Here is a 22,529-nt window from a genome sequence, read left to right on the forward strand (position 1 = left end):
GGAGATCCGAATGGGGGACTATTTTACCTCCGGAATATTTTACCTAAGAGGACGCAATCATCATTTAACCTTACAGTAAAGCTGCATGCCCTCGGGAAAAATTACGGCTGTAGTTTCCCCTTGCTTTCAGCCGTTCGCAGTACCACAACAGCAAGGCCGTTTTGGTTAATGTTATAAGGCCAGATCAGTCAATCATCCAGACTGTTGCCCCTGCAACTACTGAAAAGGCTGCTGCCCCTCTTCAGGAACCACACGTTTGTCTGGCCTCTCAACAGATACCCCTCCGTTGTGGTTGCACCTACGGTACGGCTATCTGTATCGTTCAGGCACGCAAGCCTCCCAACCAACGGCAAGGTCCATGGTTCATGGGGGAAAAATTTCATTATGAAAGCATTTTTAAAGGAAAACCAATGAAAATTTGAATTCGGTTTCTCAGCTAGAAATAAAAAAGCGTTTTACTGTTTTCGGAACGTCATCCCATGAGAGGGTGAAATAGTGGAAGTTTCTATAGAAATACGTCGACGATAACAGAAGGCATGACTTTGGACTCCAGCCTACTCCAATCGCTTTTGGTCAGATGTACATTCAGAAAAGACCATACTTCTAGGTCTTAATTAGCGTGAGGAGTTGTTGCAGTTTGTGAACAACGTAAATGTTCCATTAAAGAAAAAGACAAAAATCTTCGTAGGCCATACGGTCTGCTCGAGCGAAGCGGCGGGGTGCTAAGCTAGTCGCTGCCCGGAATACATTTAAATAAAAACAGGAGGATAAACAGCTTCAAATGCCTTTTAACGGCATTTGAAGAAAACCCGTAGAGTGTAAAAATAGTAAAGGTACAGCAATGTAATACCTTGGGGTTCCATGGAGATGGCATGCAGATATCGATATGCACCATCCAGGGCTGGCGGAAGATGTCAGAGATGCGACAGCAACTGGCCGCCACAGTATGGCCAGCATGCAGGCAAGAGAAGCAGCTGATGTGCATAAAAACCGCTGAAAATGTTGCGACCTAATCATCATGATGACTGGCGACAGACGTTTTATATAATCGAAGTTATAAAGCAGTATATTACGTAGAAATTAATCGTGCCGTGACGAATGACAGTGGAACAGTAGGTAATATTAGGTGTAAGCTGTGTTATGGAGAAATCGAGCGATAGACTGGCAGAAAAGCGCCAGAGGGACGTAAAATAAACGAAATGAATAAAATAACTGGTCGAACTATTGGAATTATACGACCAGTGTCATTTTCAGCCAGGAAACTAAAATTACATAGAAACTAGTTAAAAAGCATATCAGAAGCAGAATAAAAATATACATTAAACAGCAGAAAATAAAGCAAAAAAATAACTTTCAGACTCAAACGTCAGTTTGCAACGGAGTGCGCGCTTATACGAAACCTCCTGGCAGATTAAAATTATGCAGCGGCCGGAGACTAGAACCCAGGACCATTGCCTTTCTTCGTTGGAAAGTGCTCTAACAACCGATCCACCCAAGCACGACTCCGGCCCGGCTGGATCGCCTCGCTTCGGCCAGGACCTATAATTGGTTGTTTCGAGACATAAAAGCAAGAGCAACAGCATTCCCTTGTAACTCAGCGAAGAGGTCGGGAAAAAACTTTCCCTGTAGTGTAATTGCTCGTTCGATAAGGACATAGTTTATTTTATAATAAACACAAATTTCTCTCCCTTCCAAGCTATTCAGTAAAAGTTCTTTTGGTACGTTGTAGAGAACTTTTAAAATTATTTATAATGGATCCTACAGAATGGTTGTGATGTATTAAATGCTGTCCAAATACCGATTTACTACGAGGAGTGCCTGATGTTTGTTCTTAGAAACGAATGTTGTGGTTTCGGCCTATTTGTTCGATATATTGTTGATTAGTCGTCACATGATATTTGGTAAACACTGGAACTTGAATAACTACTACTGCATTTAACAAGGTATGTATTACAGCATATTCTGTAAAATATTATTGCTCAATTCGATGTTTTTGAACAGTTTATTTCATCAGGTACTGTGCGTACGCAGCTCATTATGGTCAACGTACGATTAGGAATTAAATATCGTCTGACGGTTGCAACTTCAGAAACTGTCAACTTCATGGTTATTAAAGTAATTGGCTCTATCAGTTTGTTTTAAAATATCTATTTCTTTTTGGATTTCATCAGATTTGAGGAGCAATTTTAGTACTCTGTGGATCATTGATCGGATAAGCTTTTTTTTATGGATGGAAGGAAGCAGCATTGATGTTTATATTGGTCGCAGTTGGTAGACTAGATGGTAAAACAGCTTTTGGATGAATATTATTAAAAATATTACGGAGTGATTCCAATTAATCTTTGCAGCTATTGAACAGCAATAAAGTATCGCCCACATGTGTTTTATAATAGAAAATTTTACTCGTGATTTGAGGATTATTTTTGAAAGACTGTAGGACGACATGATTAAAGAATGTCAGTAAGGTGCCGGCTGGCGAGTAGCTCATTGTCAGGCCACCTGTTTGAAAAATTGTCATTGCATGAAAAGCAATTGAAGGTGAAACTACTGTCAAGTAAATCAAACTCTTATCACTTCCCCTGTAGTTATTTTAATAATAGCAGTCCTTTCAGTAATCGTTAGATTTGTGTATAGATTTGAAATATCTAGTGAACCAAATCTCGCGTTATCAGGAATTCGATGTTGGAAATCCTATTCATATCTGTTCTTGATGATGATAAAAATTCTCTTCAAAAATTTAGAAATCTTTTAAAATGTCAAAGTTTTCTGTTTAATTTATTCGAGTGACAATTCACATTGAAACTTCTTGGCAGATGAAAACCGTGTGCCCGACCGAGACCGAACTCGGGACCTTTGCCTTTCGCGGGCGAGTGCTCTATCATCTGAGATACCGAAGCACGACTCACGCCCGGTCCTCACAGCTTTACTTCTGCTAGTATCTCGTCTCCTACCTTCCAAACTTTACAGAGGCTCTCCTGAGAACCTTGCAGAACTAGCACTCCTGAAAGAAAGGAGTGCTAGTTCTGCAAGGTTCGCAGGAAAGCTTCTGTAAAGTTTGGAAGGTAGGAGACGAGATTCTGGCAGAAGTAGAGCTGTGAGGACCTGGCGTGAGTCGTGCTTCGGTAGCTCAGATGGTAGAGCACTCGCCCGCGAAAGGCAAAGGTCCCGAGTTCGAGTCTGGGTTGGGCACACAGTTTTAATCTGCCAGGAAGTTTCACACTAGCGCACACTCCGCTGCATAGTGAAAATCGCATTCTGGACAATTCATATTGTTCACAATTGTGGATACGTTTGTCATTGACTTTTATTTAGTAAAAATAGATTCACCGTTATAATTTAAAATTTAAAATATTACATTAAGATCATTGTTTTATTCTCCGTAAAAATGCTTCAGAAATTACTATTTTTGTCATCTCTCGTCAGCTGTACCTTCTATTTTTGACAGTTCACTGCAATAATTTCAAAGCAAAAAACCTTGTGCAAACAATACAAAATGTCATTCGTCAAAATAACTGTTAGGATGTGAAGTACAGATCAGTGTAATATACAATGAAACTAATAGAAGTGAATACGCAGTCTTTATTTCCCGTACGTAATAAGTTAATTAGCAGCGCCATTCCAGCACTATGAGAGCACTGTGGTCTGGATTTGGAAGTCTTCTGCTTCAATAATGTGCGTCGTGTCAAGAGTCGTTTTCCTTCATGCTAGATCTGTTACTTCAACTGAATAATAGAACTGCGATATTTATTTGGTGGTCTCGACAGAGAAACTGGTCACACTTGGATAGGTTTTTGTATGTGCTACATTCTGCTCCCATTTTCAGTATATTTACAGCAAAACTGAAAAATTGATGCTAAAAGACATACAATTTTCAGAACCTTCGTTCTCTCTCACTCCTTTTGTTCTTTGTAAGAATAGTTCGCTGTAGCTTAGAGCCTTTTGCCGCATTACGTTGGTTATGTACATGGGGCACATGTTTTTATTTCCGTGTTCTAAACAGTGTTGATTCTGTGTATAATGACCTGTTCCATGAATGACATACTACTTCGGCTCAAATGGTTGAGAAAACGTAAGAAAATATGTTCTTTTACCGTAGGACCCTCAGCCAGGTACTGTACTTGATTTATGTGCTGCATAAATTCGACTTTTTATATCAATGTTCCAGTGTTCATTAAACATAATACATTGAAATTATTCTCATGTAAAAGTCAGTAGCATAATCAACTCGCAAATACTTGGTATCTCTAGTGCCTTTATTAATTTTAGTCATCTGCCCCCCCGCCCCGCCCCCGTGGGCTCACGTCTCTCCTGCGAGCACGTGCTTGGCCACCACGGGGACCGAGCCTTGCGATGCTACTCCCATTTCCATGCTATTATTTTTTCTCTCCGCTTTTCCATTGGACAGTCTTAATGGTGCCGATAGACATGTTTCCTTCCCTGGGTACGCCATGGAAAGATGGAGAAACCAAAAGGTCTGCGTTCAAAACGTTTCACCAAATACGTGGTATGTACTAGGGGTGGTAGTCTTCCTACAACGAAAGCATAATTTTTTGCTGAGAACTTTGAAGTCTCTTGGAAAACGCAAATCGTTCGGTATTTATTCAAATTTCCTTTCCTTTCCTGCCCAAGCTGCAGTCCTTCAGGCATAGGCATGTGATCGTCTAGGTAACATACTTCTGACCATTGCCCCACCAGTTCCGCAGCTCGTGGTCTAGTGGGTAGCATTGCTACCTCTGGACACGGGGTCCCGGGTTCGATTCCAGGCCGGTCCCTCTGCCAGGGGACTGGGTGTTTGTGTTGCCCTCATCATCTCATGAATGTGCGGGAAGTATCAAGATTGGAATTGTAAAGATCGGAAACTTTTACGGGCCTGATGACCTCGATGTTCAGCGCCCCACAAACCAACAATAATCATCATCATTGCGCCACAAGCAACTTTAAAGTCTAGGGAATCGTCTTCCATAGAGATCTTACACTCCAGATGAGGATCTTCGGGCTAATCCCCACTGGCAAGGTGTACTTTTAATCAGAAATGTACAAAAAGGGGCCAAGGATAATTGTATGGATGCAAGCGCCTGTGAGATGCGTCAGGTGTTTACACTTCGGGCATATGTCATCCCACTGCATGGCGGACCGAAGATGTGCCAACTGCAGGATAACAGTCCACGAAGGTACCTAGTTTTCAAGAAAGAACAGAAGAACCAGGTATACAAATTATTGGCCGCCTGTTGTATACTGAGGCACTGAAGAAATGAGAACGCCTATATCCTGTGGATATGACAATTACGCAATCATCACTGTCATCCCCAAACTACATCTACCACCAAGCTCCTATCGCGTGGTCCCCACAATACCTTCTCAGGAACCACTTCCCGCAACCGGCTGGAGAAGCGTTCTCTGTCGTCGGTGTCAGGCAATGACAAGACTCCCTCTGTTTCCAGCAACCTCTGGACCAGAGGTCTGATGTTCAGTGTCTCAAGGTTGTTCGCTCTTCATTTGTCCCACGCTCACTATAGATAGCTCCTTGAACAAACCAAAAGTTAAGAACAAGACGAAGCGGGACAAGGCTCCTCTGGTGCACCCAGATGAGCCAGATACTTCCACAGAGTTGGATTCTGAGCCGAACTTTGTGGATATCGTTCCACCCCCACTGGTGACAAGTAGTGATCCTGCGGCATCTCGGGCCCTCCTGACCCTTTCACACCTACCTGGCCACCTGTCACGTGATCATTCAGTGGTACTCTAGTGGGTACTACTGTCACTTGTAGCAAATACACCACCTTATTTCCGCTACTTCTGCAGTTTGCATTGCTCTCGAAGAAACGCACTTCAATGATAACCATTCTCCAACAGTCTGTGGTTACTGTTCTTGGTTTGTACAGATGTCGCCAGTGAATAGATTCTCCTTCGTAGCTCTATAGAGGCAATAGCAGTGCAAGTGCAAACGACTTGGGTTATTACCGTTTGCCTCATTTACCTACTCTGACTGGTTGCACCCCCTCCCCCTCTTTCTACTGCTTGGAGATTTCCAACGCACACCATCCCCTTTGAGGGAGAGTACCCCTTCATCTGGTAGGGGCCTCCAAATTGACTCGCTCTTCCCAGACCATGATGTCTCCACAATTGTGATGCCTCTACGCATTTAAGTGCCGCCTATGGCACCTTTTCAGCAATCAATCCAACGAGCTCTTCCCCTTAGTTTTGTGGCTTTGGTGCACTGGTTACTACACGACGATCTTTGTGACAGTGGCCGGTGATCCTGTCGTTCCCTTGCCACTGCCAGACAGACGGACTACTAAGTTGGGCACTTCACGAAACTTACTGCTGTTAATATTCGCCGCCCCTCTCCAGTATTCCGTTGGTGAGTTTGTGCAAGGCTTCTCAGGCGCAATCATCCGCGACGCTGGAGCTGCTACTGCTACTCTTTCGACAGTCGCCCTCCCCGTACTCACCGTCGACAGGTGCCGTGGTAGACCAAAGATAATGCAATAACCATCGAAGATCGCCGACAAGCCCTGCGAAGATTCAAACCATCCATCGCAGGCCAGCTTATCACTTTCAAGCGACTTTGTGCTAAGGCCTTCTATCTAATCGAAGGCAGTAAGAAGGAATGCTGGGAGCGCAGTGTCTCGTTCTTGATGATGCATACTCTTCATCTCTGCTGATGGCCAAACTCCGTGGTCTTACTGGCCACCAGCGATGCACAGCTGTTCCAGGTCTTGTCATGCAGGATGGCTTCGTGCCGATTTATCGGTTCCTGCGAAACACCTCGAGACCTGCTTTACGACAGCATCGACTTCCTCTTCCTATCTAGCTACATTTCTACTGCAGGAACAACAATCTGCAGGCATCCCCTTACGTTCAACTTCCCACATAGTTGAATCCTATAATGAACCCTTCACTCACTGGAAATTATATCCGGCTTTTTCCTCGTCCCATGACACAGCCATGAGCCCTGATTCAATTCACAATCATGATCCAACGCTTACATGTTCACCAAAGTCATCTCATCAGTGTCGTCAACCTTATTTCGTTTTTTCCGAGGTCCCCGCAGGGGGCTCACGGTTCTTTCGTGAGTTCTTGTGTGGTGCGCACGGGGTCCCAAGCAATTGCAGCCCATTCTTCCTTCCCTGGCTGCATTTCCTTCATCCTGCCCCTCCCTCCCTTTCTTCGCACCTTTCGTGTTGCCCTCTCTTTCCCTGTTCTTGGTGGTCGGATTTACATCGACCTGGCTGCCCACCTTGTTCCCTGTATTGCTTGCAATTTTGTTCCTTCTGCCTGGTCTTTCATCCTTTTTGACATTTAGGTTCCAACTTCAGGTATGACGTCCACTTCCAAATTTTCTGTTTTCAGTGTCAACCATTTGTGGAACAACTCCCTCCCTAGCGTCTACGGCGTCGATTCATCGGCCCCCTTCTTTCCCTTCTCCCTACCCTGCCCCGTAGCCCCCCCCCCCCCCGCTAGGTCAACATCACGTGTAGCCAGCCCGTGTGGTGGGGCTGTTATGTACCTATTTGGCTGAGCCCCCTGACAACACGGGGATCACAATATTGATACTGAGCTGTTCCCTCCCATGTGTGCCAAGGAGCGGTTGCTTGTCTTCCTGGAGCACCGGAACTCCCGCCAACAGCTGCTGTGCCAGGCGGCCCTTCCTATGGCGCCCACGGGGAGAGATCTGATCGGAGTGGGATGCTTGGCGCATGAAGCGTATCAAGCTGCAAAAATCTGACCGTTCTCAAACGGCTGTCTGGTCGAACAGTGAAGGATCATTGAATGCTGCTTCGTATGACCCGGCAGTCTTCACTTCCCTGCCTTCACCATGGGAGGAGCGCCAGGCTCGCTGTCTTGGGATGAATCACTTTCTCCGCTACCTCATTTGTACTAGGACGCATGGGGACACATTCTCTGCCAAAAATGCCATTGTTTTTGTGGAGAATATCGAGAACAAGTTCGGTGGAGTAGAGCCTCTCAGTAAGATGCGGTCAGGCTGCCTGTTGATCAAAGCTGCTTTAGCTGCGCAGTCTGCAGCTCTTCATGCTTCGGATGGTCTTGGCAATGTCCCCGTGTTTGTGATTGTCTTGGCAAGTTCCAGTGTCTATTACCCCTCGTCAGTAACTGAGTATCGATCAGGGAATGATTTTTCATAGGGACATCATCCTGCAAACTGATGAACTCTGGGCTAATCTGGAGTGACAGGGCATTCGTTGTTAGACGTGTGCAGAAGGATCGAACAGACAACCGCACCGATACTGGCGCCTTCGTTCTGGTTTTTGAAGGGATACCCTCCCAAAGAAGCCCAAAGTTATGCGCTACAGATGTGACTTAAAGCCTTGCATCCCACCACCCAGGAGATGCTTTCGGTGGTTGCTTTTTGGGCGTATGTCTTCCTGCTGAAAGGCGAACCCTTTGTTTGGTAACTGTGGACACCCATTCCATGAGGGAAGCACCTGTGTATCCGCCACCTGTGTGTGTGTGTGTGTGTGTGTGTGTGTGTGTGTGTGTGTGTGTGTGTGGTCACAACCGCAACTCCCCTCGTGCGCTGAATTACCCAGCTTACACGAGAGGAAAGCAGATCCAAGAGTACAAGTCCCTGGATCGCGTGTCTTATGCTGAGGCTCGCCAAAAATGACACTCTCCATCCAGTGTCACTTCCTTCAACGTTTGCCTCTGTTACATAGTTTTATCTCTCCTAACTGTTCCTTACCCCAGCCCCGCCTCCTCCCCCTCCTCTGCAGTTACCAAGACCTTCCGTCCGGAAGCCACTCCCCCTCTGGCCGAAGAAGTGTTTCTCTTCTTCGGCGCCTGGGACCACTCTCTACCCGCATCTCTCAGGCCGGAAGCCTCCTACCACAACTCGCCCCCAAGGTCGCCCGCTCTCATCCGATTCCCGATCTATTTCCTGCTCTCCTCCACCACCGAAAGAGACGAAACAACTTAAATCCCCGGAGGAGCCATGTCACCCCCCTGCAACCTGAGCCTGACATCCCTTTTATGGCTGTCACCCCATCCTAGTCGGTGACGACCACTGACAGTGACATGACCTCTTCTTTATTTCTAACCTGAACTCTAGCCACTCGATCGTCCAGTGAAATTGCAACGGATACTATCGTCACCTCCTATTCTGCATTCTGTCTTGCTCTTCAAGGAACACACTTTCGTGATTAACCTTCTGCAACATTTCGTGGTTATCAGGCGTCCTGTGGGAACCGTGCCGTAACCTGGGGAAGCATCTGGTGGCGTCAGCACTTTGGTTCGCTCCGACGTCATTAGTGATTGGATCACCCTTCGTACCAACCTGGAAGCAATAGTGGTTTGAGTGCAAACGACTCCGGCAATCACCGTTTGCAGTGTCTACCTTTCTTTCTCCCAGTTAGGCCACTTCCTTATGCTGAGTTGTCTGCCTTAATACAGCAACTCCCGCCCCCGTTTCTCCTCCTCGGGGATGGGTAGGTGTCTCCTAATTGACCATCTTATTACAGACTTGCCACCTCAAGACTAGCTGCATGCGAAAGCTTATCTATCTCTGCTTCCTCGGCGACAGTCATCTTGGAGAAGCTTGGATCTTATCTCTCCACATTTGAAGGTACCAGTTTTGTCTCCTGTGCCATTCGACAATTCCCTCATCATCCCACAATTCCCATTCTCTTAGCGTGCAAGCTGTTGGTTCTCTTGATATGTTCTCAGCTGGGACTAAAAGTTGTAATGCACCTGGCCCCTCTGCCAATCTACCCTCCGTCCGCGTGAGCTTTTGGCATCTGTTATGTCCAGTTCAAGAGTTCGAGCTTGCTTCTTCTATACAGACAGCTCCAAAATCGTGGATCAGGCGGTATATGCTTCCACATATCCACTGGTGTGGAGCGCCATTCGCTGCTGGGAAGGTAGTAGTTTATGGCAGAGCTGACAGCGGTTAGCCGAACTTTACATTTTATTAAACTGATGTCCCCTGACCGTGCTTTAATATGTACTGATTCAGTGAGTAGACTCGAGGCTGTTGGCCGAGGCTATTCTTGCAACCCTTTGGTCTCCGCTATTTATGATCGTGTTGCTGACCTTCGTTGTGCGCCTGCTCAGTTCTCTTCGTTTGGGTCCCACTTCATGTGGGCTAGAGTAGGATTTACCCGCTTTCTCTTCTCTTCGCTTCGCGTTCCCAGGTGCGGGTGCACAAGATCCTTGATCGCTCGGCAATAGGACGACATGTGGTCGGTTACCGCCCCACTAATAAAATGCACAATCAAGGAGACTACCGCAACCTGACACCTGTCCTGCGTTTCCCAGAAGGAATCCCATAAACGTATGCCGCCTCGGCATCTTCCAGAAGGAATCTATAAACCTATGCCGATTCGGCGTCGATCATAACAGGTTAACTCAGTTTACTTGCAACTAGCCATCCGCGCATTGTGGACACGGAGTCTTATAGTCCGTAGCTCATACCTCTTGGAATGCCCCGTCTTTAGGCACTCCATTCTAAGTATGGATTTCGGTCTCTGTGCCTCTAATATTGGCGGACGATTCACGGATGGATGTCTTGGTTCTCTTCTCTCCTTCAAAGCGGTTTCTATTCTCATTTAAAAGGTTTTAATCTTATCTCCGAAGCACAAACAGGGTATTTCGGGATGCGTCTTGCTCTGTATGCTAGGTCTCTGAGTTCCCTGACTGCCCCCTTGACCAGGCTACTGTCATTTTGCTTTTGCTGTGTTCCACAAGCTTTTGTATTTGGTTTGCCGCCTCTGTTGTACCCCGTTTTCTGTTCTACTGCCGCACTCGGTTGAATAGTGTGCGCTCTTGACTCAAATGGATAAGGGATGGGGCAGGTTTGGTTGGGTCGTCTCTTGTCGAATGCAGAGCCCAGGAATGCCCACTTGCTGACTTCCCTCTATTTCCTGCAGTTTTATCTACAGTCCAAAAGATGTCTATTACGTTTTTAGCATTCTTGCTTGTGCTGTTACGAATCTCTCGAATAAATGAGAAAAAACTTCCTCGGTAGACGTCTCTACTACTGGTTGCACCACTCGCGGATCAAGGGACTGATGACCTTGTCCTTTAGTCTCTTACCACCTCCTCTGCCCCCCTCCCAAAAAATAAACCAATTGACTTTCGTCATCTGCTACAGCGCACTCAGGACGCTTCGAAATGAAAGAATACTAACGGTTATTTACCGAATGACAACAGAAACAGACTTAAGATAGTGTTGAGTTGAGAAGGAAGCACATCACTAGTAGTAATAACAAGCGTCCAGTTAAGTTTGGCGACAAGATTAAATAGAATGTAACTAGTTCGTGTATTGTAATTTGTTAGTCTCGTTTGGGTGAAGATGATTTGCTACATCGTAAGCCACTTTGTGGTGCATGGCAGTGTGTACGTGCAATTTGGACCTGGTACACCGTTTAGTCATTTGATTTCCTGTTTCATTGACCAGTGGTGGGGGGAAAACTGTCTAGATGTCTCCGTAAGAGCCCTGGTTTCTCATCTTCGTGATCCTTAAGCGAAACTTACCTAACGTGTTAATAGAACCTACCGGTATCAAATACAGCATCCTGTCTCTCAATTGCTTTGATGTCTTCCTTTAATTCAACCTGATGGTTATCTCAAACACGCTGACGGTACTGAGGTAGTAGTCTCTTGGTGTTCCATAAGCTGTCGCTTTTACAAATTAACCACACTTTACTAAAAATTCTTCCAATAAACCGACGTTTACCATTCGCCTTTTATTCGTTCAATTTCATGTCCTTTTGCGACGTTACTTCTAGATATTTAATCGCTGTGACTGTCAAGCAGCACATTCAAAAATGCTGTATTCGAACATTACCTGTTTGTTTCCTATTCATCTCCGTCAACTTACATTTTATTACACTTATAGCAAGCTGCCATTCCTCAGACCAACTAGAAATTTTGCCTGCGTTGTCTTGTATCCTTGTACAGTCACTCAATGACCACACCTTTTCGTACATTACAGGATTCGCGCAGCCACAGTTGTATGCCCTCTACCCAAACAAACAACCGATTTTGTACCACACAAGGGCCTTTTCGCTTTTTTAATGGAAGAGAATTTTGACAAGTGAAATAAAGGACGCTACCACTCCATGTACTCCATAACTACTGCAGCCGACTCCACCTACCCTGGATCACGATCGATGGATTATCAGAAGGGCGGTCACAAATTTTTGCTGTTCTATAGTTCAGCGAGTAACTGTCATATTGCAATCATCAAGTTCGATATTCGACCAAAGATTAGTCATAGTGTCTTTAGTTTTACCCATACTTTCCTTGCTTAACATTTGTTTGGTTTTTGTAATGATCTGTCCGCATGCAAAATGCAGCATTTTAATGGCTTTGTTTTTACCTACGTAAATAAGATGTTGGTTCGTGGAGAATATGTTAACATGAAGGTGTTAGGTCACATCACAAGGTCAGTGGAACTTAGTTCATTCAGTCCTATTGGCCAGTGTAGTTTGCAGTCGTTCCAACACTATATATGAATTTGTGTTCATATGAAGAGTACGGTCCCGTGCTTAGGTAGGCTGTTCATGTTCGTTATGAGACATTGGCAACAAATACGGCATATTCTGCCGTTGGCCGTGTTTGGTTAATATTTTCCGCTGCCCCGCAGTGTTTGTGATGCATCGTCCTCTTTTGATCGTTTCCTCTTTAGTACTGGAATAATTTCATTACCTGTCAACCCCCAATTGTTGCAGTGGTTAAACAAAATTATGGCTCTTCAGCATATCGAACGGCGAGATTCAAACAGTTTCAAAGAGTTTTTTCATAAGAAAGTTTGTCTCGTTGGACTCCACAGTCAACGTCTCTTTGCGCCATTTTATTACGAAAATAGTTTTTCAGTAATCCGTATCTTGATCAGGTGGGTTGTAGTGCTTTGCATGTGGAATGTAGATCACCATCACTGAAACTCGTTGTTAAAATTGACTAATGCGAAACGTACAAGGGTTGGGATACCAGTCAGTGCAGCTCTCTTACGGGGGAAATATTCGTGTTAATAGTGACGTCTTCAGTCTTAAAACAGCGGTTTAATCGCATAAAACTGTTACACAAATTGAAGCTACACTTCGGGCCTGAATAATTCGCACTTACCATAAACCGAAAGTACACTCTAGACATTTGCAGGATTGCTGAAATTTTCAACAAACTGCTTAACTTCTGATTATGAGTTTAATTGCGTAGGCTTCCGCGGTCGGTCAGTTGATACTAAAATTCTGTTGGCGTGGTATCGCGTGATGGTATAAGAACAACTACCGGCTGAAATCAACGTTTCAACAACAGTAATTTTTTATTGATTTGTTTTCGTAGTTTTCATTCAGGTTTCATTGAATATTTCTCGCGTTACAGATGTGCTGATGGTGCTTCATATCGTCGCTTTTCGCCTCAATTATCCAACTTCTGGAATTAAATCTCGAACATAGCTTTTATACATACTACTACCCTCACACGCTCTTGTGAATAGAAATGCTCTTGAAACACTGTTAATCGGCTGACTGAGGTGGGTCGTATTTTCGGTGGATATAAAGGAATGCCTCTACGATCGGACCATGCTCTTGGTAAGTGACGAAGTCGAATGTAACATACCTGCGGATTAATTAACGTTTGCAGGACGTGTAGAGCTCGAAATTCATTTTTACAAAGAAAGTAATACTGTGGCAGGATGAGTAGCCCAAGAAATGGATGGTAATGGTACTGTTTACATAATAGGTTGCAGTAAAAGTTTATTTAAAATTCTTTGTTTATTAAAATATTAACCAAAACAAAAGTTATTAATACAACGATCACTTGTAAAAATAAATATTCAGGATTGCAGTAATACATTAGTATAATCATATTGATGAATGTTGAAACTGCTACTTGAATCAGTATGTGCAAGATAAATTTGGCATTTGTAATTCTACCTGCGAAAGACAGAACGCCTCATCACACAGATATCTCAGGAAACATGCGAGCTATTTGCTTTGGTTCTTATTTCCTAATGACATGTCATTCAAAATTGACAGGATGACATTCGTTGTGGACGAATAGATTTAGTTAGCATATTGTTCTTCGTGGTTAACTTGACACATCATGTGAAAACCATTTTTCACATATTTAACAACTTCTGTGTTACTGTGTTAAAAGTACATAGAGCGCCGAATAACGGCAAGGGCGGAACACCTCTCAATGATTCTGTATAGCTACCCCCCCCCCCCTCCCTCCTACCCCCCCCCCCTCCCTCCTCCTCCTCCTCCTCCATAACTGGCGGGGTAAGTCAAAAGATTGGAGGAAGAGAAGAACATACCATATCCTAAAATATTGCTATTTTTAAACCAATCTTTCGTTGAGGTCAGCTTTACTTTTTTGCCGTACTTGGGGTAACGCCTAAATCAAATTAAATGAAGGGAAGGATAACGTAGCAACAAAACATTACCTGTTGTCTTGATAGTCAAAGAACTCCAAAATTTTAGACTTGAAAGACATTCCTTAAGAAATAGTGAGACTCGCATAAGATAAAAAAAAATCCAGTCTTGATCCGTAATGAACAGTTCTAATACTGCTGAACACCCCGTCGTAACTTTCATTTTTACCTGCCGCAAAAAAAGGCACTTCTCTGCCAGATAATGAGCACACGCGACCGACTTCTACCTACTGATGGTATGCGAGCGGAGAGCAGAGCGGTAAGCAGTGTGGTGGAGCTGACCGTCAATCCATCGGTGCCGGAGCCAGCGGCACAGCTCGTCGTGAGGGAATGTTGGCCATCAGGACAAAGCCCGCGCCTGGCCTTGGACGTGGCAACAGCGCGCCGGCCGGCCCTCAGAGCCGAGTGCCGCAACAGGTTGTCTGCTATTGACCCGCGCAACTGGCCGCCTTCAACCTCCGCCTACACCACCTACGCACTCATAGCGTATTGTTGTAGCAATGTGCCGTCAACAATCGACGCACAGGCTCTAAAATTCCCGTTGCTGCGTAGCCTATGAGTGACAAGTGCCAGACAGAGTTGCTAAATGATGTATCGTGGCGCTAATCTGAAACGTGCTTCGAACTTACCCATCACCCTATTTGTAGATAGTAAACATGAATGTTCAGATATATTCGAAAACTTTGTATGAAACTACCGGAGATTTCTTGCCATTGTGTATTCGATCAATGATCACATTTAAAGAGCTCCCCTTTGCTCTTGAGATTCGCTTGAAATTAGTTTTTCTCGGTTGCAATATTTAACGATTGTAATACATTACTGTGCAACAAACATGTCTAAGAATTAAGAATCGTTCTCACTTTGTGTCAGAATAACATCAGTAGCAGACAACTGTGTGCGTGCAGATATAAAAGCTTGTACACACCGGAAGCCTCATGTGTCCACACGAAAATTAGTACAAGCTCTCAAAAATACAGTTGTAATATTATAACTACGATTGACGGGAAGTAACGTTTATTCTTCGTATTACTGAAATACATGGCGAGTTAAATTGATTTGTGCCAGTAACTGAGGATACACACAGATCTTCTGCTGGTTCGATACTGCCGAAATGCATAAAACTCATTGGTCAGTGTGCAATTTCAAAAATGCAAAGGGTACTGGGAAATAGTTGCGGTATCGTTCACTTTCGTTTTACTCCTGAAAATAATTTTCAGTATTGGTACATTCACTGTATCTCATTTACAATCTATCAAATCTTTAGTTCTAAATGTGTTATAAAATCTGGGCGCACTAATTAACGCGTACGAAATAACACTACTTTGTCACGACCTGGATAGAAATCGATGTAGTAGAGCAAGATCAACGGTATGTCTAGGCGCTTGAGGACTTTCACCTTGATACCTCAGAGATAAAAATAGTACCTCTTTCGAACGTTTTGATAAACATGGGTCGAAACGCCAACCCTAGCTTTGGGTAGCTACTGAATGAAGAAAAAAAAATTGCATCCGATTTCTCTGGGATTTCTTGTAAACCTCCGTATGTGTGTTAGTAACCGTTACACTACTTCCCTTGCCTTAAAGAAAATAATCAATTTTTGTGTTCAAAGTTAGGCATAAGCATCTCTAAAAAGTTATACACGTAACCAGGCGAGCCATTTAGAATATTACAGAACCTCTTGCATCACGAGAAACTGTAGCTTTTGCTCCAAGAAAAAGAAAGCCGCTGCTCCTCGAATTGCAGGATTGGTCTGCCCGGTTGGTTGACACTTGCCGTCCCTGCGAGACTTGTGCTGCACAAATATTGTCTTAGGTGAGTCAACCTGAGCAGGAAGCCTAAAATACGTGAATTTGTACAAAAAACATTTCATGAAGGAATGATCTACGTTCATACCCGTAGAAATAATAAACCAAATATCTGAAACTTGCTGGCAGATTAAAACTGTGTGCCGGGCTGAGACTCGAACTCGGGACCTTTGTCTTTTGCGGGCAAGTGCTCTACCATCTGAGTTACCCAAGCATGACTCAGGATCCGTCCTCACAGCTTCAGTTCCGCCAGTATCTCGTCTCCTACGTGCCAAACTTACTTTCTTCCAGAAGTTCTAGTCCTGCAAAGTTCGCTGGAGAGCTTCTGTGCAGTTAGGAAGGCGGGAAACGAGGTAGTGGAGGAATTGAAGCTGTGAGGTCGGGTCCTGACTAGTGCTTCGGTAGCTCAGATGGTAGAGCACTTGCCGCGAAAGGCAAAGGTGCCGAGTTCGAGTCTCGGTCCGGCACACTGTTTTAATCTGCCAGGAAGTTTCATATCAGCGCACACTCCGTTGCAGAGTAAAAATTTCATTCTGGGGACCAAATATCTACTTACAAATCACTCTTACTTCCAATGCACCCACCTGAGATTTGAGTGAGTAGCAACTGCAAGGAAACTAATTGGAGTTACTTCGCCCCTTAGTAAGTGCACCTATGGGCAGGTAGTCACATTCTCATTTGAGCGCCATGTTGTTTCTCTTTCCAGGTTTCTTCAAAGATTTTGGATAGGGATTCCGGTGTCTTCAAAGATTTTGGGTAGGGATTCCGCGAATGAAATCTAAGAAAATGTGCCCGGTTGATGTTCGGTTTAGTCATGCAAGGCGCCAGTTTGTTTGCATACAACTAAAGCTATTGTACATCCGAGTCGAGTAAAAGATACATTAAACTATTCAGTGTACCAACAACGGAAGCCTGCTCCGCACCCCCCTCAGATGTAGTGGTAAAATGGTTCAGTAACTATCCCGTCAAAAACGGAACACAGATAAAGCATGAAAACTGGAAGGAGGTGTACTTCACTATGAAAAAATTAGTAAACTTTCTACGTTCAATATGTGGAACCTCACCGTTTAGTGGTAGTGTGGGCACGGTGTTATATTGCAAAGCGGGAGATCAGTGCTCAAATCTCCATGTCTTCACAAAATTCTGAAATTTCTATCCAGCCATTAACGTGTCTGCCCTCCTTCTGTAGTCTTTGCAGTTGTCCCGCTATACATTGGTTACAATATACGAGTAATGTGGTAAGAACATACAACCGTCGCAAGTAAATGTGAGGAATAGTGAGAGCAGGCGATATGCCGCTCAAACTTCTCAGAGAAGAGAGAATAAGAAACAGATGTGTACTGGGTTCATGTAAAGGAATTCAAGAGTCAACTTCCAAAACGGAACGCAAGAGTCAAACCGTGTGATAGTTGTGTAAACCAAGTAATAGGTATATATGTAGTCTGGAGGCGCCTTCCTTACACCTCGCTGTTGCGAACAGACGTTGCACGACGACATGGATCCAATTTTGAATACAGTGCACAGACACGGCAGTGACGGGCGGACAGTTGATAATTTGTGTGTGTGTGTGTGTGTGTGTGTGGGGGGGGGGGGGGGGGGGTTGTAAGAGTCAAATCACGAATCTCCCTCTTCGCAGTTAAACACCATGACAACATAACCACGATGCTGTGCGCTCGAATACGCGCTATGTTGCACGTCTTTGGTGTGGACCGTTCACCATTTTGCTTCTTTTTTCACAGTTCCGTACATCTTTGTTTTCATGCCTGACGGGCTTCAGTTTTCGACTGTCTACTGGGCAATGTTACCGGTAGATCTGAGGGGGATGCCACTTGCTATTTTCCTTCTAAGTGCAGTTTTTATTTTAACCCTTAACTCGCGAGGTGACTTTCCTGTAACGGCATACCACGAGGTGGGGTCTCCAGGACCCTTACATTTAAACACAGATTTAATGCAAAAATCACATGAAACTTTTAATTTATGCTAGCCTATATAACATTTTGACAGTTATTTAAGTGGTGTTTAAATGCTCCTATATTATTCTATTGCAATAAACAAAGCCTGCAGCAGTTAACTATTTATCACACAAAAGCACAGAATTTTGTGTGGTTTTTAAATAGTACACATAAATGGACTGTTAGAGTAATGAATTTTGCAATCTGAAAAATTATATAATCTTTGTAGCAAGTAAATTTCCAAATAAATTTAAATTCTATAAATTTGCGCATAAAAATTCCACCCGATAGGTACAAAAAGAAGGTATGTCAAATTGACATTCATTGCTGGAAACTACATTTTTCATATCACCACACAGAACACATTCTATTTGAACAGACACGTTAAGTATTTCATTGAAGAAACCCCTCTCACAACTTTTCCGAAGTTCTTCCTCCGAATGATGATCTTGTCCGGTAGCAGACCTATGATCACAGGTTAATGCAAAATCGTAGACTTCGTTGTTTATTTCTTCATCCATATCACTGACACGTTCCTCCATCTACCGACTAACAATTTCATCAAACTCGGGAAAGTTAACGACGACACATTCGTGCGAATACATTTTGAGCTATAGTGTACCGAACAGAAGAAATCAGGTACGTAGTTCACGAGGCGCGATCTACTCCAAATCATATCAATAACACGTGTCAACAATAAACACAGAAAGTGAAAACTCAACTGACAACAAAACATCGTAGGCTTGGCAATTTAAGGAGGGCACTGGGAGTATAGAAGCATTCCACCACAACTGGCCGTGGGGAGTGAATTCGAAAATTCTCACGCAGTCTGAGACCACACCTCGTGAGTTACGGGTTAAAACACTTCAGTTATCATATTAACTCTTTTAAGACCAGTTACGTTCCGCTTTGGCTGGAATAAATTTCCCACTCAGCTACAACAGCTCGTGTTTCAACCGCATATCTCGCTGGATACCCGAAATTAACGTCGCTGGGTACTCTTGCATGAGCTCGTATCCTACAGATTCTCCAAATTTGCCGCACGGCTGACGGTTCGCGAATATACGGTTACGTTTCTTCTGGTAGGCCAGAGTTGGATGTGCTGTCCGACACAAAACAGCTATTAAAGGACCAACCGTCCCAAGTGCCTCATGCCTTACATGGTCGTAGTTGAGCGTGCGGGAATTTCTGGCTCCTCTCGTCCAAGCATCATATCCCCTCTAAACACACTGAAGTTTGTCAGGAGGACTTTCTAGGGGCTTGCAGTTCCCCCTCTTCCACTCCTCACGGAACGTACCGGACGCATCCATAAATTTTTCGTGCCTACCACAGGAACAGAACATGTGAAATAAAGTACGTTGGCATTGACAGGAGATCCAGGTAACGTCCTTGGTAAAACCATCACACACCAGCGAATAATTACATTGGACTACAAGGGAATCGAGCTTGCGCTCCGTCTCTAATGACCTCGTTGTCGACGGGACGTTAAACACTAACCACCACCACCACCACCACCACTACAAGGGAATATAAGCGTGATCGAAGACTGGTTGTGTATGACTGTTCGTGCTGCGTGGTTGCTTGTGTTTGTAAAAGCCAGTATTCCATTATGTTAAAACGAATCGCTTGCTTTGAATATCTCTATAAAATATACTGCTTCATTCATGTGTTGAAATCGTCTGTTGCTTTAATGTCCATTAAATAATAGTGCCACAAAGACCACCGTTGCTAATTGGAACACCACTAACCTGCACACGCATCGTGTCGTCTTCGAGCAAATTTGATCCGAGGTAGTTTATCCCTTTCGATTGAGATGCAGCATTGATTATTCATTAAAATGAAAAAGAACTGACGGCCGTAAAACGCGTTAATCACGTATCAAAATAATGCAATTAGTGGTGCTAGGGGATTTAAACGGTTTCATAATATTTGCTATCTACTATTGAGATGGGAGTTACTTAGAAGTGAGTTGACTTCCCTCTGTCAGTGATTCAACCGCAGGAAATGTTTTAGAGTAATGAACACTTCAAATATTTTGTTCACTGTTATGTCGCTGTCATCTTTCCAACTGCCTAAACATTTTTGCTCTTGTATATACTATCGTTGTTACGTACAATTAACAGAGATGTTACTTACTTTGCAGGTGAAACTGGACAAAAACAATGGCAAACCGTCCAAGGTGATACACATCCGCAACATCCCTAACGACGTGACAGAGGCTGAAATCATCCACTTGGGGATACCATTCGGTCGAGTCACCAATGTGCTTGTCCTCAAAGGAAAGAATCAGGTACGTATTCGTGGAAACCAACAGGGCATAGCACAGTTGTCTTCGCATGCGCTTTGCGCATTTTGACTGCTCACCTAAACACTTTAAACAACGCTGGAGTCGCATTGAAAAGCGAGGCTATACGTGTTAGCAAATTTCTCCTTATTGTACGGGAAACCATCAAAATGAATCGTTTGGCAAGTAAACAGCGTTCGAGGCTGCGAGAATTCTCTTGGTGAATGAATTAGCTTCAAATAGTTGGACGTCACACTATACCACGGGTCGCTGTGTACCACTTCAATTTTTAGAAATTTTGGCGTACCATTATAGCATGTTCAGTTTTTTACTAACCTTGAGGGATGAGGGTGTGAGGTTTTCCATCCTTTGCAGTTCTAAAACTAGCCAGTTATGAAGACCAGGTTAGCATCAGTTTTCGTCCACGAGACTGAGGGCCATAGATACGGGTTCCCATGTAGATGCCGTGTTTCTTGACTACCGCAAAGCGTTCGATACAGTTCCCCACAGTCGTCTAATGAACAAAGTAAGAGCGTATGGACTATCATACCAATTGTGTGATTGGATTGAAGAGTTCGTAGATAACAGAACGCAGCATGTCATTCTCAATGGAGAGAAGTCTTCCGAAGTAAGAGTGATTTCAGTTGTGCCACAGGGGAGTGTCGTAGGACCGTTGCTATTCACAATATACATAAATGACCTTGTGGATGACATCGGAAGTTCACTGAGGCTTTCTGCGAATGATGGTGTGGTATATCGAGAGGTTGTAACAATGGAAAATTGTACTGAAATGCAGGAGGATCTGCAGCGAATTGACGCATGGCGCAGGGAATGGTAATTGAATCTCAATGTAGACAAGTGTAATATGCTGCGAATACATAGAAAGATAGATCCCGTATCATTTAGCTACAAAATAGGTCAGCAACTGGAAGCAGTTAATTCCATAAATTATCTGGGAGTGCGCATTAGGAGTGATTTAAAATGGAATGATCATATGAAGTTCATCGTCGGTAAGGCAGATGCCAGACTGAGATTCATTGGAAGAATCCTAAGGAAATGCAATCCGAAAACAAAGGAAGTAGGTTACAGTACGCTTGTTCGCCCACAGCTTGAATACTGATCAGCAGTGTGGATCCGTACCAGATCGGGTTGATAGAAGAGAGAGAGAGAAGATCCAACGGAGAGCAGTGCACTTCGTTACGGGATCATTTAGTAATCGCGAAAGCGTTATAGAGATGATAAACTCCAGTGGAAGACTCTGCAGCAGAGACGCTCAGTAGCTCGGTACGGGCTTTTGTTGAAGTTTCGAGAACATACCTTCACCGAGGAGTCAAGCAGTATACTGCTCCCTCCTACGTATATCTCGCGAAGAGACCATGAGGATAAAATCAGAGAGATTAGAGCCCACACAGAGGCATACCGACAATCCTTCTTTCTACGAACAATACGAGACTGGAGTAGAAGGGAGAACCGATAGAGGTACTCAAGGTACCCTCCGCCACACACCGTCAGGTGGCTTGCGGAGTATGGATGTAGATGTAGAATAAAATTTGCAATTCATTTGGATTAATTTTTTATATAACTCGGTTTTCTTTGGAACAGTCAATAGGTTGAGCAACTAACTCGGAGTGCTTGGAATTCTGTTTCCATAGTTTCCTGGCTTAAAAATCGCTTCGTGGCTAAATACAAAAATGTACAAATCTCACAAAGTTAAATCTCACAACACAGTTTACAGCAGTTAAGAATAGACTCGTTGTAATACAAGCATTCCGGTTACAGATGCAGGCTTTCTTTGTATCGTTGGTGTCATTTATCGTAACGCCCAGCAGAGCGACGGGAACAATAACAAACCGTTCGCTATGTAATGACTGCTACAGTCACACCATGGTGCACCGCGTAAGTTGGCAGCAGTTGCAAAGCGGCCCGAAAAGTTGGTAATAACCACCTACAAGTCCCGATAAAAATATCGCCAACCCCTCCAACAAATCAAATGCGGCCAGGGCAGCGACGACTAATGGAGGGAGATGTGGCCTTCCTATGCCTGTTGTGTAGTCAGAAATCGGCATTTAGTGGTAAATCCATTTTCTCTAACG

General features: G+C 44.1%; 1 protein-coding gene across 6 annotated transcripts in view; it reads left to right on the top strand.

Moving 5' to 3' along the window:
- LOC124604429 (polypyrimidine tract-binding protein 1) overlaps positions 1–22,529 on the top strand; it is a 263,865-nt gene that overhangs the window by 93,580 nt on the left and 147,756 nt on the right. For all 6 annotated transcript variants that reach the window (XM_047136477.1, XM_047136479.1, XM_047136481.1 and 3 more), the window contains exon 3: positions 20,296–20,442. In XM_047136477.1, coding sequence (XP_046992433.1) covers positions 20,296–20,442 — 147 coding nt within the window. The remainder of the gene's footprint in view (positions 1–20,295; positions 20,443–22,529) is intronic.

This window comes from Schistocerca americana, chromosome 1 (assembly GCF_021461395.2).
Source record: "Schistocerca americana isolate TAMUIC-IGC-003095 chromosome 1, iqSchAmer2.1, whole genome shotgun sequence".
Taxonomy (NCBI): Eukaryota; Metazoa; Arthropoda; class Insecta; order Orthoptera; family Acrididae; genus Schistocerca; species Schistocerca americana.